The sequence below is a fragment of the Alternaria incomplexa genome (genome assembly GCF_024043165.1).
Source record: "Alternaria incomplexa strain BMP 0042 chromosome Unknown scaffold_11, whole genome shotgun sequence".
Lineage (NCBI taxonomy): Eukaryota > Fungi > Ascomycota > Dothideomycetes > Pleosporales > Pleosporaceae > Alternaria > Alternaria incomplexa.
The window spans coordinates 725,740-745,213 of record NW_026249860.1 but is presented as its reverse complement, the minus strand read 5'-3'; the positions used below and the strand labels follow the sequence as shown (position 1 = coordinate 745,213).

Below are 19,474 nucleotides of genomic sequence, written 5' to 3'. Positions count from 1 at the left end.
CACCGTCTCCCAACCACCAACAAAGCCACGTACACAACGCGGGGTACTTGTCCAATCAATCCGAAGTGGGGTCCCTTGTCACACCTATCAAGTTTACTATTTTTTCCTCGCTATCGATAAATTATGCGCGGGCGTAAAGGAAACGCTTAATGTACATCAAACAAGGTCGATTCATGTCCCGCGAAAAAACGAAAAACTCTACACGTGAGTGATTACGGTAGTTCGCTTACGCCGAGGTGGGGAAGGGGCGGGATGAACGGTTGTTGCATGCGGTTCGGGGGTTGGTGCTGGGATGGCCTTGGTGCTGGGATGGGGGTGGTAATGTGAAATGGGTGGAGGGGGTTCGTACGAGGTACGAGGGATTTGGGGTGGCAGGGCAGTAGGGTAGTGCTGGTAAGATGGTATGTAAATGTTCGTGCTGGCACGATGTGTTTTGTGGAATCAAATTCTGGTAAATTTGGAGTGGGGTCTGAAAAGAGTATGAGATGAATGGTTTCACGTGTACAAATCAAGAAACGGAGTATGAACATAGGTTATGGACCTCAATTCCGACTACACCCAGCATTTTGGCTGGTGAAAGGACTCGTCTTCTCGTACTGGAGAATTATCCTAAACGCCATTTAACCATCCAGCATAATCATTTTTTTCTGCGCCAGCACGCTTCGTCAATGTCGTATGATGAGGCGCCCGAACCAAACGCCCTTGAAACACAGTCTAGCGAGAATTCCTACTCTGCCGATGCAGGTGGCTGACCGCCCTCGCTACCCGCATCTGTGCTTTCATGAGTCGAGGCAGGAGCGAGGCCGGAGTGGACGGTGGGGGAGTGGGTGACTTGGCTGGTGGGGTTTTGGTCTGCTAGTTGGCGCTCTGGGTTTGAAATGTTAGCATCGCGCTTCAATGTAGTGGCTGGGAAATGGCATACCAAGTTCTCTTATCCTTAGCTTCAGCATCTGGTTCTCGCGGGTCAGGTTCTGGGTTTCGGCTTGGTAATAAGCACTCTCGTCTCTTGAAGTCGCGGGGCTGGGAAGCATGTCGTGGGGGTCGTAGGGTCCTGCTTGGCCTGATATAGGACGCAGAGCTGGGGATCCTGCATGGCTGCTGTGTCGTGAACGGTCGGCAAAGGATGACTGGCGACTGATGGTACCGAAGCCGAATGGAGAGCGAGATCGGGGGTGGGTAGCGGATGGCAAGGGTGAGACGATAGGTGGTGAGATGTGTGTAGACTGTGTGAGCGAGGGAGGTATAGACATGGAACGCTCCGAGGTTGGGGTGCTGTCGTCGACGGCGGAAGCAGAGGGCTGTTGCTGGTTTGCTTGGAGGGTGTTTATCTGGGTCTGCTGGGAACGAATCATGTTGAGTAGTCGGTTCTGTATATGTCAGTACAAATATGAATGTTAGATAGAGATTGCACCGCTCTGTCTACAATCACTGCATAATAGGACTCACCACCTGTCCTTCCTGCTCATACTCCAGCTCCTGATGCAGCTCTCCCAAACTAGGCGCACGCTCATGGTGCGGGCTATGCGGCCATGGACCCCTGCTACGGGAGGATGGGCTCTGCTGCATTTCTCCAGGTGCCGGGATAGCTGGGTCGTTCAAGTTGAGGTTCATGCGAATGCTGGACCGGCGACGCGCACGCTCGACATCCCTGCGCATACTACCCGAAGACGGGCGGCGCGTCTCTTCGTTGTGAATACCTGCATTCATAGCGGCAGTGGCAGCGAGTGAGTGCGGTGAAGTAGCCATGGAGCGTGAGTTTGTGGGTGACTGGTTGCGGGGTGAGGGAGATGCATGGGGAGACGCGGGCAAGGTGTTCAGATCGGGCGCCATAGTACTTAGGACTCTTAGGTGGTGGTGTGATGTGCCGTCCTTAGAATGAGGCGCGGGTATAGGATGAAGTCACCAGAGACGCGTGACCTCGTGCTGAGCTCCCGTTCGATGAGGTTGGTGGGGTGAGCGGGGCTAAGCGTGACACCTGGGCGGCCCTGAGCACGGCCAGCGCTACTGCAAGGTACACCTGCGCCCACGCCGCATCCTCCCCAGGTCAGCCTCATTTCCTTTTGCTGTCTGTTTCCTCGCTCCAGCCCTGCGAAATCTCGCGCCGCAATAAGATTCGCACTATTCCCACTGTGCATGCCACCCTTGTGCAGCGGCGGGCATCGCAGCTCGATAATCGATACGTGCATGCACCTCGCCGTCTGCGTCACACCTGAGACGACCTCACCACTATGCAAAACGCCCCGAGTTGTGTCGCTCTACATAGAGCACTCCGCGGGTACTTCTGCCGCAGTGCCCGCGCTGCTTTTTCGCGCCCTCACCACATGTTCTCAGATTCGTGTTTGGCGGGAAGGGGCCATGGGTTCCGCAATAAGGAATATCGAGCTTGCGAACCCCATCCAATATCTCCGAGTATTGACTGTCGGCGATCATTCATGCCGACGTGTCGTAGATCGTGCAGGCCTCGACTCCAGTCACGACGCCGTGCAATCAAATCTCCACGTCGGGCCAGCACGCCAGCAAGCTTCAGAGACTGCCTTGGGCACAGTGGCCCGAGGCTGCCGCTGAAACATCGTGGCTGCAGGTCGACAATCTTCATCGTCGTCGGCGCCTGATGAGATCCCGCTGCGTCCGGGCAACACACCTTTGCCAGCTGGCGTCGAGTCTATTATGTAGCTTGCGAGCACTGTCAAAAGACGTTGTGCCGACACTTCACCGGCTAGCCAGGTCAAACACGCCAATTTTGGCCAGGCGAGCGCTAGCGTGCGGCGCCATCGCATCCCTCCCAACTTTCTTCTGAATATGACCGTAAAGGGGCCTTCGTGCAGCCCCTGCGTCCTCGCATCACACACGACGGAACCTGGGAACAGCTCCCCCTGTACGCTACCATGATTAGGGAGCATTCATCTGCGGCAACTAACGCTTGCCACTTTTCCTCTCCACGACTCAACTCAACGTTGACAAGTCGTTTCAGTCCCGTCTGCTTTCCTCTGCTTCCGTCATATCTGCAGCTCGTTCTGCTTCTCTAGGGGCTCATGTCCTGTCCTCTCGTTTGATCTCTCCCTCTCCTAGTATTATACTCCTGCCACCTATACCACGCTCCTTCTACCCCCAACCTGGCAATCTCCACACTCTCTACCCGCGCACTATTACTCCCACGACAAACTACTTTCTACTGACTCCATACTTTGACTCGGTCCGACGGTTTGCTTACGCTGAATGCAAGCCTACCCTGTCAGGGTCTTGAGGAACGCTTGGATTGCCCGTGCAACCAATTTGCACGACCTGGATTGCCCGCCCACATCTACCGTTTGAGCCAACGTTGCTCTGGTATCGACCGTACTTCGCCGGCTTCATAAGCCAAGGTCGCCCACTATGTCCGCTCTGTCTGGTCAAATCTATGCTGCTTCGTCCAATCCTGTCGGCAACATGCGGAACAAGACTCACAACTCATCGATGTCGTCTCGATGGCGCTTCAATCGATCCACCGCGACTCTGCAGGAACCGGAACGGTCACCGTCCGTCGCATCACAAACACCGTCGATGGGGAAGAAACAGGCCCCGTTGCCAGCACCTCCTAAGAAAGTGGAACGCGTAGCCTCCAAGATGTCGTTGTTCAGCCTCTTCAGTAAACCCAAAGTAGAGAAAGCTCGCGGGCACACCGAAGTTGGCCTCGCCGTACCGATGCGACCGCAGACGCCACCCAAACCCACCCCACCGATGTCCATACCGAAGTCTTCCCTCCGGCAGAACCCTTCTCCGCCCGCCCAGCAGACGATTCGCGCACGCTCAAGCCAGATCTTCCGACCCGTTTCGATGCGACCAGCTATACTGCACCACGAGTTCGGAAACTGGGATCCACCTCCGCTGTTCCAGGCTTTCCCGCAGTCTTTAAAGCACGCTACCGTACAGGCATGTGTGTTCGCCCCGGAGATCCTGATGAGGACACAAAGTCAGAGACGGCAGGCTGAATCGCTGCGCGAGAAGTTAGACATCCAGCGCGACTTGTCTACCATCGCAGAAAATGGCGCAGAGACTAAGAAACTAGAAAAGAACCACAAGCGCCTCATGTCCAACTCGGTGCTGAACCCACAACCTCCGGAGCTTGTCAACAAGATATACATCCTGGTCACGGCCGGCTTTGTGCTACAGTATGCCGGTGATGGCGCGTTCGATCGCTTGCCTGAAAAGGTGCTCAAACTCGGCAAGGAATCAGCGGCTTTTGCGTGCGATCTCATACCTGGCAAGCACTGGGTGCTACAGATATCCAGCCACGCAAGCGACGACGGAACATTCGAATCAGGACCAAAGAACTCTCTTCTCGCTCGATTGCGAACACAAAATGCAACCATGCGCAAGACAGCCACAAGCTTTCTCCTCGTTCTTGAGAGTGCGGAAGAGATGGACGAGTGGATGACCAGTGTGCGTAAGGAGATCGACAGCCTCGGCGGCATGAAGGCAAAGGATGACTACGCGCGAGCGTCCTCTTCTACAGATGACTCCGCTGGCAAGAACTCCTCAGAAACAACTAGTCACCGGTACAGGGTCAACCGCGACCCAAATGCTGTCAGCAGGATCGTGTCCACAGAACCGCAGCTCTCGACGTCGCCGAAGATCGTGGCCTCCGAATGGGACGCCGGTGAAAAGGATCAGACCAAGATCAGCATCGACTCTTCTAGTGGGCAGTCGGCTCGGTATAACAACAACAATAACAGCCGCATCTCAATCGAAATGTCATCCGTTGCTTCGACGCCTGTCTCTCAGCATCAAGTACAGCTTGACCAGCTTCGCGGACGGTCACGATACTCGTTCATGTCGACAGCGACGTCAGCTTCAGGCGCAGGTACCCGCAACACATCGCGGGAGTCGTCTCCAGCACCGCACTCCCCTCTCAAAGACGAGTTCACCACTGGAGAGAGTGAGCCCATGCGAAGTGCCATGTCGCTGCGGTCATTCCACATGAACCCCAGTAACTCCATGTCGTCTCGCCGCAGGTCAATGCAGCCCTTGCCAATCACTAATGAGCACTTGATCCAGACCACGACTGTGCCCTCTACAATCAAGCGACACTCCTTGTACAGCCCGGCCTCTCCGACAGTGCCAGAACTAGGGAAGCCGTTCGTTGCGGGCCCGGTCGTACCAGTGAAGGAGGAGGCAGCTCCAAGCACGGTCGACAACGCGCCAGCCCGCTCGTCTCCCTCTCAGCCGAAGATCGATACTTCCGTTCAGGCCGCTAGCGATGACGTTGTACCCACTCGTGAGGATAGCCCAGTACGGTTCAACGCGCACATCTACAGCGCTACACCTCGACGGGATACCATTTCACCTCCTCCCAAAGACCCTGCTCCTGTACCCCCGCCACCCGCCCAGCGTCAGTCAATGATGGGTCCAGCACCAATGTATGCTTCTACTGCCAGTGCTGGTGATGGCAAGACTCGTCGCCGGATCTCGCCAAAGCCCTTCTTACGCCCATTTCCAGTTCGTCCTCAAGCACAGCATGGCGACTCGTCCACGATCCTGCCAAGGCGGCAGTCTTCTCTCACGCCTTCGCCAACACCTTCGCCACTGCCATCTGGTATGGTCATGAACCGATCGGTCACTGCCCCCGTAAGGCCGCCGTCGGCAGCTTCGAACATGACGCCCACCACCAACCCACACAGTCTGCATTCCGCGCAAGCATCGCAACAACTGCGCCGTCCTGCTTCAGTACAAGTACGCTCAGCCGACCACGCACCTTTCCTGTCAAACCGCCCAATCCGCGCCATCGCGTCCACACCGTCCTTTGTTCCTGGCCGAAGAATGTCCAACGCACTTGCTCCATCATCAGACACAAGAAGTCACAAGCCAACACCTAGTGTCGAAGCACTCCGACAGCAAGCTTTCGCGCAGCAAAAGACCATCACACCCCGACGAAGCCTTGCATCCATGGGCCTACCACCACCCGCCCCACCACCAACTATGCCACTACCGACACTACCGACCCCACCTCGCAACCTAACTTCACCCACACCACCACCCAACATGCCGCTCCCTCCACCACCACCATCGAGCATGGGTCTCCCCGCTCCACCACCCACCATGCCACTGCCTCCTACACCGCCCGAGGCCGCGTTACGTGCTTCGGCAGTCTAAAACGAATCTGTTACAACCTCGATATTGATATTGTCTATACCCGCTGGCGTTTGGATCACAAGCGACCAGGATGCGGTCGTTACGTCGTCATGTCTTTTCTTACGTCCCTGTTATGCCGACCGATACAAAATCTTGTTATTTGCTTGTCGCGCGATACCAGTCTGCTTATTTACCGTCGTCCTCGCTACTACTGCTATCATTTTCCTTATGCTTGTCGTTTGCTTCGCTTCGTTGTGTATCTCTAAAATCTTACGCTTCATGTATTTTGTCTTTTACACCACTCCTTTCATCTTCTTCGATTCGTTTTCCTTCGGGAAGGGGGGCTGTGCCCGTTTTTAGTGCTTTGGGCCGCTTTTTTCTTTTCGTGGTAATGAATTAGGGCTTGGGTGGCTGCTCTCTTTTTGGTTTTCTATACCATCTTTGGATTGGAAGGATGTGGGATATAAGGGACACGAACACAGACTGGAAGTTCGTTCATCGGCGCTTTCTTTGCTTGGATGGGGAAAAGCGTTGGTGTGGTTTTATAGTATGGCTAAGGCAGAATGATATATTCTACATACTACTATCGTTCCTTTTGCATGTAAGATTTTGTGCTGATATTGCGTGAAGTGAGTGCTGTGCAGAATGACGAATGAGTGTAGTAATTGGGAACTTGTGAAGCCCCCGTTCTGTTGTGCACAGCCCTAGAGTTGACGAGTTTGCTGGAATAGCATAAGCGCGATTCATCGCGGAGCCTGGGAGTTGACAAATGTGCTGGGGCATACAGACATACGTCGTGGAACCTGAGAGGCTACTCAGGTGAAGTAATCGCGACTTGTGTTTCTGGGCTACTGGAACTGAGACTCGACAACTAACATCCAGCAAATCCTCGCGAACCAGGATATTGGATTCTTAGACGGGGGCAGTGGTCGTCGACAGTGTGTGACGTTTGAACATGGTGGGCTTTTGACTTCTCGCGAAAGCGAGATCTGAATGTTGTACCATACAACACATTCGTAAGCGGACACGATGGACACACCGGTCGATTGAGCAAGCAACATGGCATTTAGTATTGACAACGCTACAAAAGATATGTCTGCAGTGTATTTGGCGCTCGGAATAACATCAAGGCAGATAGTACGGTGTCTTGTGGTAAGACGTGCTGTATATTGTGATGTATGCTGCGCCAGGGTGTGTTTACCCGATGCTGGGCAAGAAGCGCGCCCATGTGTCTATGTACAGTCTTTCGTTTTGCTTCCGGAAAGCCGCGAAGGCTACAGCGAGTAAGATTAGGCGTGCTGTGATGTAAAGCAATCCTGAGAGCCATGCGAGTATGGCAGACATGCGGTCCAAAGTTGTCGTGAAGTCGCTCCACTGCTTATGAAGCTCCTCTGTTGTTTTGTGTGAATTGTTGATGGTTCTGATCAGTAGCGGCATCATCTTTTCCGTCGAAGGTGACCTCTTGATCACTACTGCCTCTGAGAAGAAGAGCGATCGAAATCTCGAGACATCCTTTGGACTATCGACCAATTTGTATGCGATCTTTGAATCACGTCTGCAGGTCCACAGATATTTTGCGCACCAAGACTGGGACGCTTCGCCCTTTCTCACCCCGTCTCTCACTTCAAGGAGACCTTTTAGCATAGTGTAAAGTTTTAGAGTATCAAAGACAAATTCACTACTCTAAAGAAGCGTCAGCCACTCTTCGCAATTCAGGTTAGATTGTAGCAGATTACTTACCTGGAGTCCGTCTAAGTCTTCCACCCATAATCTGTCATTTAGCCACGAGACCCTCACACGTGTCAGGTCTGTGCTGCAATCAGGCTCACGAGTGGACTCGCTAGGATCTTCCACGGGGAAGTTCATGAGAGATTTCATGGCGGTTATGATGTTGTTGGCTTTCCGTCCTATTATCAGGTTCGAAGCAAACAAGGCAAGCAAGTTACTCAGAGGTAGTGTAGACGACAATACACTTGCAACTTGCCAAAGTCTCCTTTCAACCTGACTTGGGAAGTAACTTTGCCAGGCAGCGCAGTGAATAGCCCCGAAACACATTGTGGATACTGCCAGTGCATACGTCAATGTAAGATGTTGCGTTCCCTGCGCCTGGAGTCTCAACATGTCGTTTTTAATGCGCTGCTTCCGATCTAAGGGGCCATGTTGTTCGGTCGGTCTGACAGATCGTTCGAAAAAGGAGTCGCCCCACAGGCCAGAAAACTCATCGTCGTCGGTGTGATTCCATTTTTTGTTGTTCAAGATAACGGGGACATCGATGTCTTTTGGTTTCGCCAAATTCGCCACGTAGGTAGCTACAGAAAGGGCAGCAAATGCTACAGTGCAGACTTCCAGCAGGCTGATTGGTAAGTCATACGCCTTTCGCGTTATGATTGAGACGACCAACCACAAGATCTGGAGTGCCGCAACCGCCTTCACTAGATTGTCTGCTTTCGACTTGTCCGAAATCTCTTCTTTGGTGAGACGGAAATTATCGAGAGGGCTGTGCTTGTTCGGAATGCAGCATTTTACTAAGGCGTGTGCCGTGAGTAACGCGGTCTGATTCAACGTGGAGGAATCTCTGACTATACCACCCATGTTGGCGAAATAACAGTGTTTGAGAGTCCATCTTTTGCGCCGTGGCAATACCCTAGCTGTTGATCGCGACGATGACGTGGTGTGGGGATGGAATAGCCAGTAGAGTAATCGGCAACCGCGACCATATTCCACCTCCCACCCGAATGCGTCTTCTTGTTCCTTTAATTCATGTAGGTCCTCGATGGCCATCTGCAGCTCGCAAACTGCTTTTGCAAAAATGAACTCCGGAAAGATGATAGTGATTGTCATCCACTTGATCTTCCGCCAGAGTTTGGTCCATGTACCGTCGTGCAACGTAGGCACATTCAGGTGAAGGATCGTCCAAGTACAGGCAAAAACGGTGGTTAGGCAACTCCAAAGAATCGTCATTGTACCGCGCTCGGCTGGGCCTTTCTGCCATCCTGTATATTTCGGGGTCGTATCTATGGCTGTGGTGTTTGAGCCTTCGACCGAGTGGAGAACAAGGAAGAGTGCGCATACGATCCGCAAGGCCAAAGAATCCATCTTCCGCATTTCAAGGCATCGTGAAGAAGAAATAGCCCAGGAAGTTCAAAAACAAGACTTTGAGAACGAAGATGCTGTCGCTGAACGAGCGGAGGGAATTGGAAGACGACGAACAACAAGCAAAGAGCGCTGGCCGAATTGCTTTAGAACGCTCTGGCTGTTCAGCTGAACTGCGAGATGCAGCCACAGAGGCTCTAGTGATTAGGCGGCTCAAAGCCACATCTGCACAGCCAGTCGCTAGAACGACGCTTGCGACTTGCGTATGCACAGTTGTTTTGCGAGCGCATTTATAGCGTCTCAATCCACAGTGAGAAGCTCTGCTGGGCTGTCTGCTGACCAGCTTTCGGAACTGTATAGTTCAGCTGCTACAATACGAAAGTCGCATGCTCGGTGCACTAAGTTTGCCATTCTTGCCTAGCTGCATTGAGAACTGTGGCTTTCCTCAACATATACGCTAGTAAAGGCATCCAAGAAGACCTCTTGCGCATGTGGTGGCTGAGCGTGACTTGTAAGGAAGATGCTTGGTCGTGTAAGTCGTGTGAGTGGAAGGCGGCAGCGAAGCGAAAGCCGCTTGTCATGACTGCGCAAAGCTGAGGAAGCTGCGACCCCCATCTGGACCTGCCATGACGAGTAAACAGCTAGTCGAATAAGTGCGATGAACCATTGAGGATGTTAAGAGGTGTGCATCCAGCAAGCAAGGGAAACTTGTCAAGCTGCACGCAGCAATCGCTCGTCACAATGCTGGGGTCGTCCAGCTGAACTGAAGTCCCTCGCCCAGATAGACAGCGTTCTTCACGGCATTATCGACAGCATTTCGAACTGCAACGGTGCGCGAGAGGGGCATTCGATCGCAACTTAGTACGGAACCAAAATTCTTTCGCGTTTCGAGGTCCTCTAGCGAAGTTGATGTGCTGTATGTGAGATGTGTACACGGATGACGGACGAAGTGGGGAAAGGAGGATACTCAGAGCAGCTACCAGTACCCCGCATCGTTACTACAGGCTGGCAGAGTCTGTGTTGCTCGCCGCCTTCAGGGATGCTAACTCTAGTAAGGTAGTTGTACGAATTCACGTACGTCCTCACCATGTTTAGAGTATATATATGCTCGTTTTTCGACTTTTGGCATAACCAAGCACGACTTCGATCTGAAGTATTCTCCCCGTAGCTCAGTTGGTTTAGAGCGTCTGACTGTAATATCTGCTGTTATCAGAAGGTCCCTTGTTCGACTCATGGTGGGGAGATCAGACATCTTTTTTTTCGCTCCTCTGTGGGCATTTTCGCGATGCGATTTCTGCCAACTAGTGTCACGACGGCCCGGCTTACGTCACTAGCTTGACTCGCAAACCTAGGCTTCAATCCGGCACACCTCAGATTGCCAGAACGTGAAGCATCATGTGGCCCAAACGCGCTGGGCCATGCATTCGAAATGGCTTCGAAAGCCCCACGCCGAACTACCGCTCGCGAGCTTTTTTGTCCCTCCCTGCCAGCTGAGGTGTGGATCAACGTCTTCCGCTATCACACCGACCTCGCGCACCTCTGGAATGTCGTGCGACGCGTCTCTCCCACCCTCCGCGCATGCGTCGAGCATGCGTTCGGCGAACATTTCCTCAAAGAGATACACATAGACTTCCAGCTCGAGAAGTACAACCTGGGCGGGAAGAGCAAGAGGCCAGAGGTGTCCACGCGGCTCGCGCGACGCGGCAAAGGCAAAGATAAGCTCACAGCCTGGTTCAAAGATGAGCGACCAGATCCCGGCTCAGACAAAGCATCGGGGAAGAAGGAACGCGAGCATTACCACAAAGTAACGCGCCGCTGGGAAGAAAACGTCAAGAACTGGAAAGCCGAAATGCCCAACTACACAATCAGCATCGGGGACCTAGTAAACGACACCGAGCTACCCGACCTCACCATCGACGTCGCAGCGCGCGAAATCAACTTCAACTGGAAGAACATGCTGCAACTCTTCTTCCGCGAACAAGAACGTCTCCACATTCTCAAAGACGAATGGCACATCAAAACCGCCAAGAAGATCCAAGCCAACAACGCGCGCCTGAAAAAGGGTGAGAAGCTCATGCCCTCGGATTACCCGCCGCCGTGGTCGACCGCCGAAGCCGAGATAAGGAAGGATATCAGGCGCGCGAGGTTGAAGGAGCATTATCGCGACGACGAGCAGATGGTGTGGGCTATCGACTCGTTGAAGCACTTTGAACAATATGGCGCGGCAGCTGGGAGTGCGAGAGCGCTGAAGCTCAACCCCGATTTGCCGGGTGCTGGGCTGGGTGAGAAGTGGTTTGGTAGTGTGAATCTGGTGCAGGAACTTTATCTCGATGAGTGGAGTTGTATGCATCGGATTGATACCAAGGTTGAGCATATCCGGAATGGGACATGAGGGACGACGATACAGTCTCCTTGTCAGGAGCATCGGTATATCGGGTAGGAACGAGCAACAGCTCGAACACCGTCATCTGGAGCAGCCGGAACAGGCGTCGCTGTTACGATACGATTGAGGCACTCGCGAGTCCGCAGGATGTCCGGGATGTTGTGACATGACCGATTTGCGACTGCTCAATCAATTTGGTCAAATACACGATACTTTCATTGACAACTACCCCGTCCGTCATGTCATAACACCCCGGACATCCTGCGGATATCTACAAGTTCACGCATGCACTGGCATGGTATACTCGACAAAGATGCAATACTACATTACTGAAAACCTCGCCGTGTCCGGTGTGAACTGGCGAGTCTGTCGACTGTCCATACAGCTCTCGGGACCCGTACACATACGTGTTTCCACCCACAGTAGCCTTTGTAAACCTTTGGACATAAGCTTTAGAAGAGTCGAAAAGGGTTATTTAGATCATTTGCTTTTAGTTTCGAGAGATCATAGGCTCAGTATAGTCGCTATGCTATGGTATCTGTACTGAACCTATGATCTCTCGAACGTCAAAGCATACAATCTAAAGAACTCTTTTTGGGCAAACACACAAGCACGTTATCGATACGGACATGTATTCATGATACATAACGGTTGGGACATAAGTTTTCTATACCATATTCCAAATCGACAAACGCCGGCCATGGCGCTTTGTCGCTGCTCAACTGCGCCCACTACGTCAAATCCCAGTAACAATATTGCCACACAATTCAACATCAACAGCTCAGAGACACCACCCTAAAAAGCTATCTCGATAACAACCCCCAGCAATCTACACTCCGTCAGCAAACACTCGCACCGCACTCCAAGACCAAACACATACCAATCCGCCCATTCTACTTCGCCTCAGCATCCGCATCCACATGCGCATCCGCCAGCACTAGCAACAGAAACAGTAGGAACAACAGTAGCAGTAGCGCTAGCCTTGGCCAGCAACGACGCCCTGATACTCTGCATAGCCTGTGCGCGCTTACAGAAAAGAGTGCCACAGTTGGGGTCCGGCGCGCCGCCTTCTCCGGCCATGGTGAGGGAGGCGAGGGCGCCTAGGGTGATGAGGAGGGGGGTGGTGATGTGCATTGTTTTGTTTGTGGGGGTTTGAGGCGTGGGCTGGTTTGGTTGTGGCGTACGAGGTAGTGGGTATTGGTTAGCTGTCTGAGGTTGGTCAAACGGGGTTGCTTAATGGGGGTTGAAAGTGTCGGGGTTATTGTGCAGGTGTAGAGTGGAGGGGGGGAGAAGAGGTCAGGGGAGGTTTTGTATGTATATATATAACGAGTGCGTGACGATGGGAAAGCGGATGCAGATGCGTCATTGATTGAGTTGTGGCATGTGATGCGTACAGCACCCCATCTATTCGAAGTTACAGGCAGTCACAGATGCGGTAGAGGTCCGCTGCGTGGCAAACTGGAAGCATTTGACCCATGAAGCCCTATACGTGACGTGCCGTGACGCACAACTTGCTCAGGTCCTTTTTGACTGGGTCTCATAGCCCACTATAACTCGCTGACATCGCAGTGAAATGCAAAGAGGCGTATGACGTGCTTTCATTTGAGTGGGTGGGAAGGCATGACGAGTACGGGGGTCGGGCGCTTCGACAGGCTGGTTGAGGTGAGCGTTTGCTGTGAGTACGTAGCCCATCACGTTGACAGACTCGACAGTGAGAGACCGAAAGCTCTGATGATTACTGATATAGCTACGGCTTACGTCGAATGCGACAAACAAAACGCATGTGATATACTACTAATGGATAAAGCTCTCCCAATCCATCTCTTTCGGCTCGTCGTCTGAATCCGGCGCAGGAACTCGAGTGCTACGAGGCTCAACGGACCGCACAGGCTGATCCATTTCTATGTCGGTGCTTACTTCGCTCGATCCTACACTAGGAGTCGGTTTCCTGTTGTCTTCAATAGACTGCGCCGGCCGTTGCGACTCCGAATCACTGCTATCACTCGAATCATCGCTTGATTCTGAGGTAGGAACTTCCACCCTAGTATCGTCGATGGGGGGTTGAGGCAGACCATGGTCTTGTGCATTGTCATCACTCGTATCATCGTCTTGGGAGCTAGATTCGCTTGGAGACCCAACAGGCTTTGAGCTTTGACCTTGAAGCGCAGCATAAGCGTGGGTACCGCGGGTCTGTAGCTCAACCGTTTGCTGAATGGACGGCTTGCTCTGATGCCTCGGCTTTTGCGTTGGTGCGTCGGTATCATCGTCGGAGCTAGACTCGGCAGTGTCTGAAATGTGCCCTTGAAGGATGGGTGGCACATCAAGAGGCTTCTGGTTTGCAAGAAAGGCAGCTTCAGATGGTGGAGTATCGAACTCCTCCCATTCGGTACGCCAGGGTGTCCAGGAGCGCCAACCGTCGGGAAGTGTTGTAATCTTTTCGCCTTCTTCTGGATCATCCTCGTCGCTCTCTTCGCCGATATTGGCTTCTTCAAGTTTGACGGTTGGCTCAAGATCCAGCATATCCCAAAGGGCGTGCTCCTCCCTTCGACTGATCTCTCGATCGAACTCACCCAGGGTTAACTTGCGGGGTCCAGGCTGATCCGCAATATCCCTCGATTGAGACGCACTTCGCAAAGGGGGTTCGCTTTCTCCTACAAGTGATTCTTCATCTGAATCTGACAGAGCGAGTTGATCAAAGGGAAGTGGCGTCCCGCTCCGCTTGGCTCTTGCACTGAAATCGGGAGTTTCGTTGCCAGATGTTTCTGCGTCTGTCGTTTGAGGCTCTATCGATGGCTCCGCTGGGGTCATAATTTGCTCGACCTCATCCCAGGGCACCTCTCGTTTGGTATTGTTGCGTCGGTAACGGGACCATTTGCCTTCGTATACTCTCAGCGCACATCGTCGGGCTACCCCCTTCCATCTCTCTTGACCGTTCTGCTGCATCCCCACGATATCGATGGCGGTCAGAACATCCCTTTTCTTTACCAGAGGAATACCGCCTTTCACACGGTGCCTTTGTGATCGAAGACGTGAAGTAGCCTGTATGAGAGCCGTCTGGACGAGTCGCTTGGTGACGGAGAGAACAAGTGTGTGGAAGTCGTTGAAGGCGGTCCGGTAGATGCTTGGTTCTCGAGCCAGCTCCGAGGTGTATTCGGACCAATGTGGCCAAGGGGATGGTATCGTAGGCGAGCGGTTCATGAAGACGGTCTTGGAGAGAGTGAGCATAACCTTTGAATCTAACAGGGTGGCTTCTGGTATATCCTCGAGGATGCCGCGCTTTCTCTTGACCGGCTTCTTGTCAGACTGATCGCCTGCCTCTGGTTTGAGAGATTGTTCGGGATATATGCATTCGCCCGTATTCCGCCGTACGCAGTTGGCGCATGGTGTTGCTCGATCGCACTTTTGCTTGAACTTTTTGCATGAGATACATGCTCTGTGACATGTCAGCATGCTGTTGCTTGGTGCTGGTAGGCCTTGCATACCCTACGACGACTCTTCCGCCTCTCCGTGACGGTTCTGGCTCGCTGACAGGCGGTGATGTGGTCGCTCGGTCACGACCAGTGTCATGTGCGCTCTCAATCTTGTCAGCTACAGCAGGCGTGATCAGCCAGTAGTCGCCGAATCTCTCTCGCTCCTGGCTAGCCTCAAAGACGTCCTGCATCCACGCCAGGGCTTCACCCGCAAGATCCAGCTGCTCGTTGCACTCGTCGCCCACGTCGATGGCAGCAGGGACGTCGCGGAGTGTCACCTTAGCATCGCCCTGCCTAGTAGCAGCATCTTGAAGCAACAATAGCAGCTCCTGCGTCTCTGGTATGCTCTTGGTGCCGATCGCTCTTGCTATGCCGGGGATGTCGTCCCTTCCCAATCGCTCAAGCGCCGCGAAGAAGACAGCCTGTTCCTGTGCTGACCAATATGAAGCGCCGATTTGTGTGTTGTAGTACTGGAAGCTTTCGGCATGCGTCTCAAAGCGCGCAGCAGCCCGAGTCACGTCCTCGTTGAAGAGCACGCGGTAGGCGTCGTTGTACTTTCCCTCAAGGTAGTATTTGCGCACGCGGGCAGGATCGATCGACTCTAGACGACGGCGCTTGCGTGGCGTGTGCGACGTAGACGACTGGCGGCGCGATGTTGGTCGTGTAGGCGGTCGCGAACTCTCATCGCTGGAATCTTCTGACGGTTCGGAATGCTTGTAGTCGGATGCGGAACTCATGGCGGATGCGAGAGGGCAGGCGCGACCTCAGTATCGCCGTGGAAGATATGCTGAGTCACGTCATGTGGTTGTGCGCGTATAGCGGCCATGGTGGGCGGTGATGGTCGCAGTGTCCCAAGGTTGGTGAAGAGCGCGGAAACATTTTGGTGGGGCCAGGCCTCGGCGTACCGTCATGCATCGTGACTTGGCGACATCTTCGCTCCCACTTTGTCCTGGCACGTGTCTTGATGTTCCGCTTCGCCCAGCATGCGTTGAGAAACTGCACGCGAATGGGCTACCAGCCTGTTCGCGCAACCACGAGATATGCTTCAAGAAGGGCCAAGAGCCCCAAGGCCGTGGTTCCCAATCTGCCGCCAGCTCCTCCGCCTTCCCCGCCGCTGAAGATCCAACTGCGCGAGTACCAGGAAGATTGCATACAAGCTGTGCTGTCCTACCTCGATGCTGGCCACAAACGCCTCGGGGTCTCTCTGGCGACGGGTTCCGGCAAGACCGTCATCTTCACCCACCTCATCGACCGCATAGCCGCCACTGGCGACGCTTCCCAGACGCTCATCCTCGCCCACCGCCGCGAACTCGTTGAACAAGCTGCACGCCACTGCAGCCTCGCATACCCCGATAAACATGTAGACATCGAGATGGGCAACAACCAGGCCTCTGGTGCTGCCGACATCACTGTCGCCTCTATACAGAGCATCACGTCGGGTGGACGATTGGAAAAGTTTGACCCTTCGCGGTATAAGCTCGTACTGGTGGACGAGGCACATCACATTGTCAGCCAGACATACCTGGACGTCTTGGAGCATTTCGGTCTGAGACATGCGACTGACTGGACCAAGTCAAACGCTCCTGCCCTCGTCGGCGTGTCGGCCACCTTTTCGCGCTTCGACGGAAGGAAGCTGGGAGCTGTCATTGACCACATCGTCTATCATCGGTATGACACCAGCTTTCTCGAGCATAGACCCAAACTGACATGTCTAGTGACTATGTCGATATGATCGATGAGAACTGGCTTTCCGATGTCATCTTTACAACAGTCGAGATCAAGGCCGATTTGACCAAAGTGGGCACTGGCGCTGGTGGCGACTTCCAAACCGGCGCCCTCTCTACAGTCATCAACACTGCTGAGACGAACGAGCTCGTCGTCAAGACCTGGCTAGCAAAGGCAAGGGACCGACACTCAACCCTCATATTCTGCGTCGACCTCAGCCATGTCACCGACTTGACCGCTAGGTTCCGGACGTCCGGCATCGATGCCCAATATGTCACCGGTGACACACCTCCAAAGATCCGCAGCGCGCGTATAGACGCTTTTAGGAATGGCGATTTTCCGGTGCTGCTGAACTGCGGTGTCTTCACTGAAGGGACGGATATTCCAAATATCGACTGCGTGCTGCTAGCTCGCCCCACCAAGTCTCGTAATCTCCTCGTTCAGATGATCGGACGTGGCATGCGGTTACATAAGGACAAGCAGAACTGTCACATCATCGACATGGTTTCGGCACTTAGCACCGGAGTAGTGTCAACGCCTACGTTGTTCGGCCTCGACCCGGGCGAGATCGTCGACCAAGCAGACACTAAAAGCTTGACGAAGCTTAAAGAAAAGAAGCTTTCTGACAAGCAACGCGAAGAGGAAGCTTCCGAGCTTAGGAAGAAAACTGTCGCTAAAAAGTTACCCGGAACCGTCTCCTTCACTGAATACGACTCTGTGCATGATCTGATAGCCGACACTTCCGCCGATCAATACATACGCAATATTAGCCAGAACGTTTGGGTTGCCGTTGGCGACGGAAAATACGTTCTCAGTGGCAATACTGGCAACTACTTAGTAATTGAACCATCCGGAGATGTCGAAGGTCGTTTTAGCGCCAAGTACCACTGGAAGTTGCCGGCTGATAAAATCGTCAACAGCCCCTGGGGTAGAGCGCGTGTCATCGCCGAAGGTGACTCATTCGACCATGTTGTTCACGCGGCAGACACATATGCGATTGACGCTTTCCAACACTTCTACATCTCAAAGCATCAAGCATGGCGTAAGGGTCGTGCGTCGCAAGCTCAGGTCGACTTTTTGAACAAATTCCGTCCCAAAGAAGATGCCTTAAAGCCGGAAGATGTGAGCAAGGGCAAGGCGGGTGACATGATCACTCGCCTCAAACATGGAATGAAAAGTCGATATGACAAAGCGGGCGTGAAAGAAAGGACTGAACAGCGCAAGAAAGCTCGCGCGGAGACCATAGAGCAACGACTCCAAGGGCAAGTACGAGTCGGGCCTTTGGAGCAAGGCTCAACACTCAAAGAGAAGCTGCTTGAGTAAGGCATCGCGATCTTTGCATATATCTCGCATGAGAATGTCTTCGCAGACACAATCTAGTGTCGCGGAAATAATGTTGGCTTGCAGCTCCTAGCGATAACCTCGCACTACGCTGAGTCGCTAGCCTCGGCAAGTGCGCAGCCGCGGAGAAATACAAATTCGAGCACGAAGACCTACCAGACCATTCATGGTATCTCCGACGCGTGGTTTCCTGCTAGATTTCCGACTTATCCCTCATAAGCTGGAAATCAAGCAGGAAACCACGCGTCAGAGATACTATGAGTGGTCTGGTGTACTTTGGCCGTTGAGTTGAGATTTTTCTGAATTCCCATGGTTGAGAAACACTGAAGCCAAGGCTTACTTCGGACGCGTGATTTCCAGCTTAGAGCTATAGTTAGAGTGTGCTGTTGCAAGGCTGAGAAGAAGATTTAACGATTTTAGTCTTTAAATCTTCTTCTCAGCCATGCAACAGCACACTCTAGCTATGGCGCTAAGCCAGAAAACAAGTAGGAATATGTCGCGTCTATTTCGCATGCGACGACATATCAAACGAGTCTTTTTCGAGACATTCGACTCTGCAGAAGAGTGACAAATGTCACGTCTGCAGACCACAAGTTGTTCGCAACAGTCCCAATACCAGAACTGTTACACGCGATTTCGCCCTGTGAGCACTGGAAAAATTCAAAAATTCGCGCAATTTTGGCGACTACCGTGCATCAAACAAGATCAAAGAATGCGCAAGTCCAGCATCTCTGGAACTCTCGAGTGTGGCATCTCCGCTGGATAGATGTTGGATCCACATCAAGAGCCGAGCCCCCACACCAACTTCAGCCTACTCGGTCCGGCCAGGAACATTCTTTAGCAGCATCAAGGCCCGCTAACGCCATGGCGTACACATATCACGCGCTATTCCCAATCTGAGCGTCAAAGATAAGCTCGCATATCCCAGCGTATCTGGTATGGTAATTCAAGATGACCGAAGCCTGGCGTTCGATGCTAGCTAGGATGATGACGGAATGCACGATGCGAATCTTTCCCCACAGATCGAAGTAGAGTTTCCGCGGTATTGCTGTGCAGCGGCTGACGTTGACCATACCGTTGACGTATCCACCTAGCTGGTTGAAGGGTGCCACTACGTTCTTAGAACATTCCGGGTTTAACATAGTATCACCAACTCCAAACAACTTCGATCGCCCCATCTGCCTTTTGTCCGGTCTAGTTTGGTCTGGTATCTCAGCATCGTCATCTTGCCTATACGTCGCTTTGCGCATATCCTTTCCGCTCCATCGGCATAATTTCATGAATATTCCAAGCCTGTTTAATCACAGTGGCCGTCACGTATAGCACAAGCCCTATACCGATCCTACTGAATCCT

General features: G+C 53.0%; 5 protein-coding genes and 1 non-coding gene across 6 annotated transcripts; 4 read left to right on the top strand and 2 right to left on the bottom strand.

Annotated features, from left to right (window-relative positions):
- Nucleotides 1–727: 727 nt before the first annotated feature.
- On the bottom strand, nucleotides 728–1,746 carry J4E90_007656 (uncharacterized protein; the record flags this gene model as incomplete). The annotated part of the gene is made up of 3 exons (XM_051437189.1): nucleotides 728–867; nucleotides 923–1,367; nucleotides 1,447–1,746. 3 exons carry the CDS (start codon nucleotides 1,744–1,746, stop codon nucleotides 728–730), a joined length of 885 nt encoding a protein of 294 aa, XP_051288935.1.
- Nucleotides 1,747–3,540: 1,794 nt separating this feature from the next.
- J4E90_007655 (uncharacterized protein) lies at nucleotides 3,541–6,129 on the top strand (the record flags this gene model as incomplete). Its single annotated transcript, XM_051437188.1, has 1 exon — nucleotides 3,541–6,129. The coding sequence occupies one exon, from the start codon at nucleotides 3,541–3,543 to the stop codon at nucleotides 6,127–6,129; it is 2,589 nt and encodes an 862-aa protein (XP_051288934.1).
- Nucleotides 6,130–10,359: 4,230 nt separating this feature from the next.
- Nucleotides 10,360–10,445, top strand: J4E90_007654. Its single transcript has one exon. It is a non-coding gene; the product is annotated as a tRNA-Tyr (tRNA).
- A 185-nt stretch (nucleotides 10,446–10,630) lies between these two features.
- J4E90_007653 (uncharacterized protein) lies at nucleotides 10,631–11,593 on the top strand (the record flags this gene model as incomplete). Its single annotated transcript, XM_051437187.1, has 1 exon — nucleotides 10,631–11,593. The coding sequence occupies one exon, from the start codon at nucleotides 10,631–10,633 to the stop codon at nucleotides 11,591–11,593; it is 963 nt and encodes a 320-aa protein (XP_051288933.1).
- Nucleotides 11,594–13,378: 1,785 nt separating this feature from the next.
- On the bottom strand, nucleotides 13,379–15,791 carry J4E90_007652 (uncharacterized protein; the record flags this gene model as incomplete). Its single annotated transcript, XM_051437186.1, has 2 exons — nucleotides 13,379–15,017; nucleotides 15,067–15,791. 2 exons carry the CDS (start codon nucleotides 15,789–15,791, stop codon nucleotides 13,379–13,381), a joined length of 2,364 nt encoding a protein of 787 aa, XP_051288932.1.
- A 227-nt stretch (nucleotides 15,792–16,018) lies between these two features.
- On the top strand, nucleotides 16,019–18,102 carry J4E90_007651 (uncharacterized protein; the record flags this gene model as incomplete). Its single annotated transcript, XM_051437185.1, has 2 exons — nucleotides 16,019–16,722; nucleotides 16,770–18,102. The coding sequence occupies 2 exons, from the start codon at nucleotides 16,019–16,021 to the stop codon at nucleotides 18,100–18,102; spliced, it is 2,037 nt and encodes a 678-aa protein (XP_051288931.1).
- Between the last annotated feature and the right edge of the window lie 1,372 nt (nucleotides 18,103–19,474).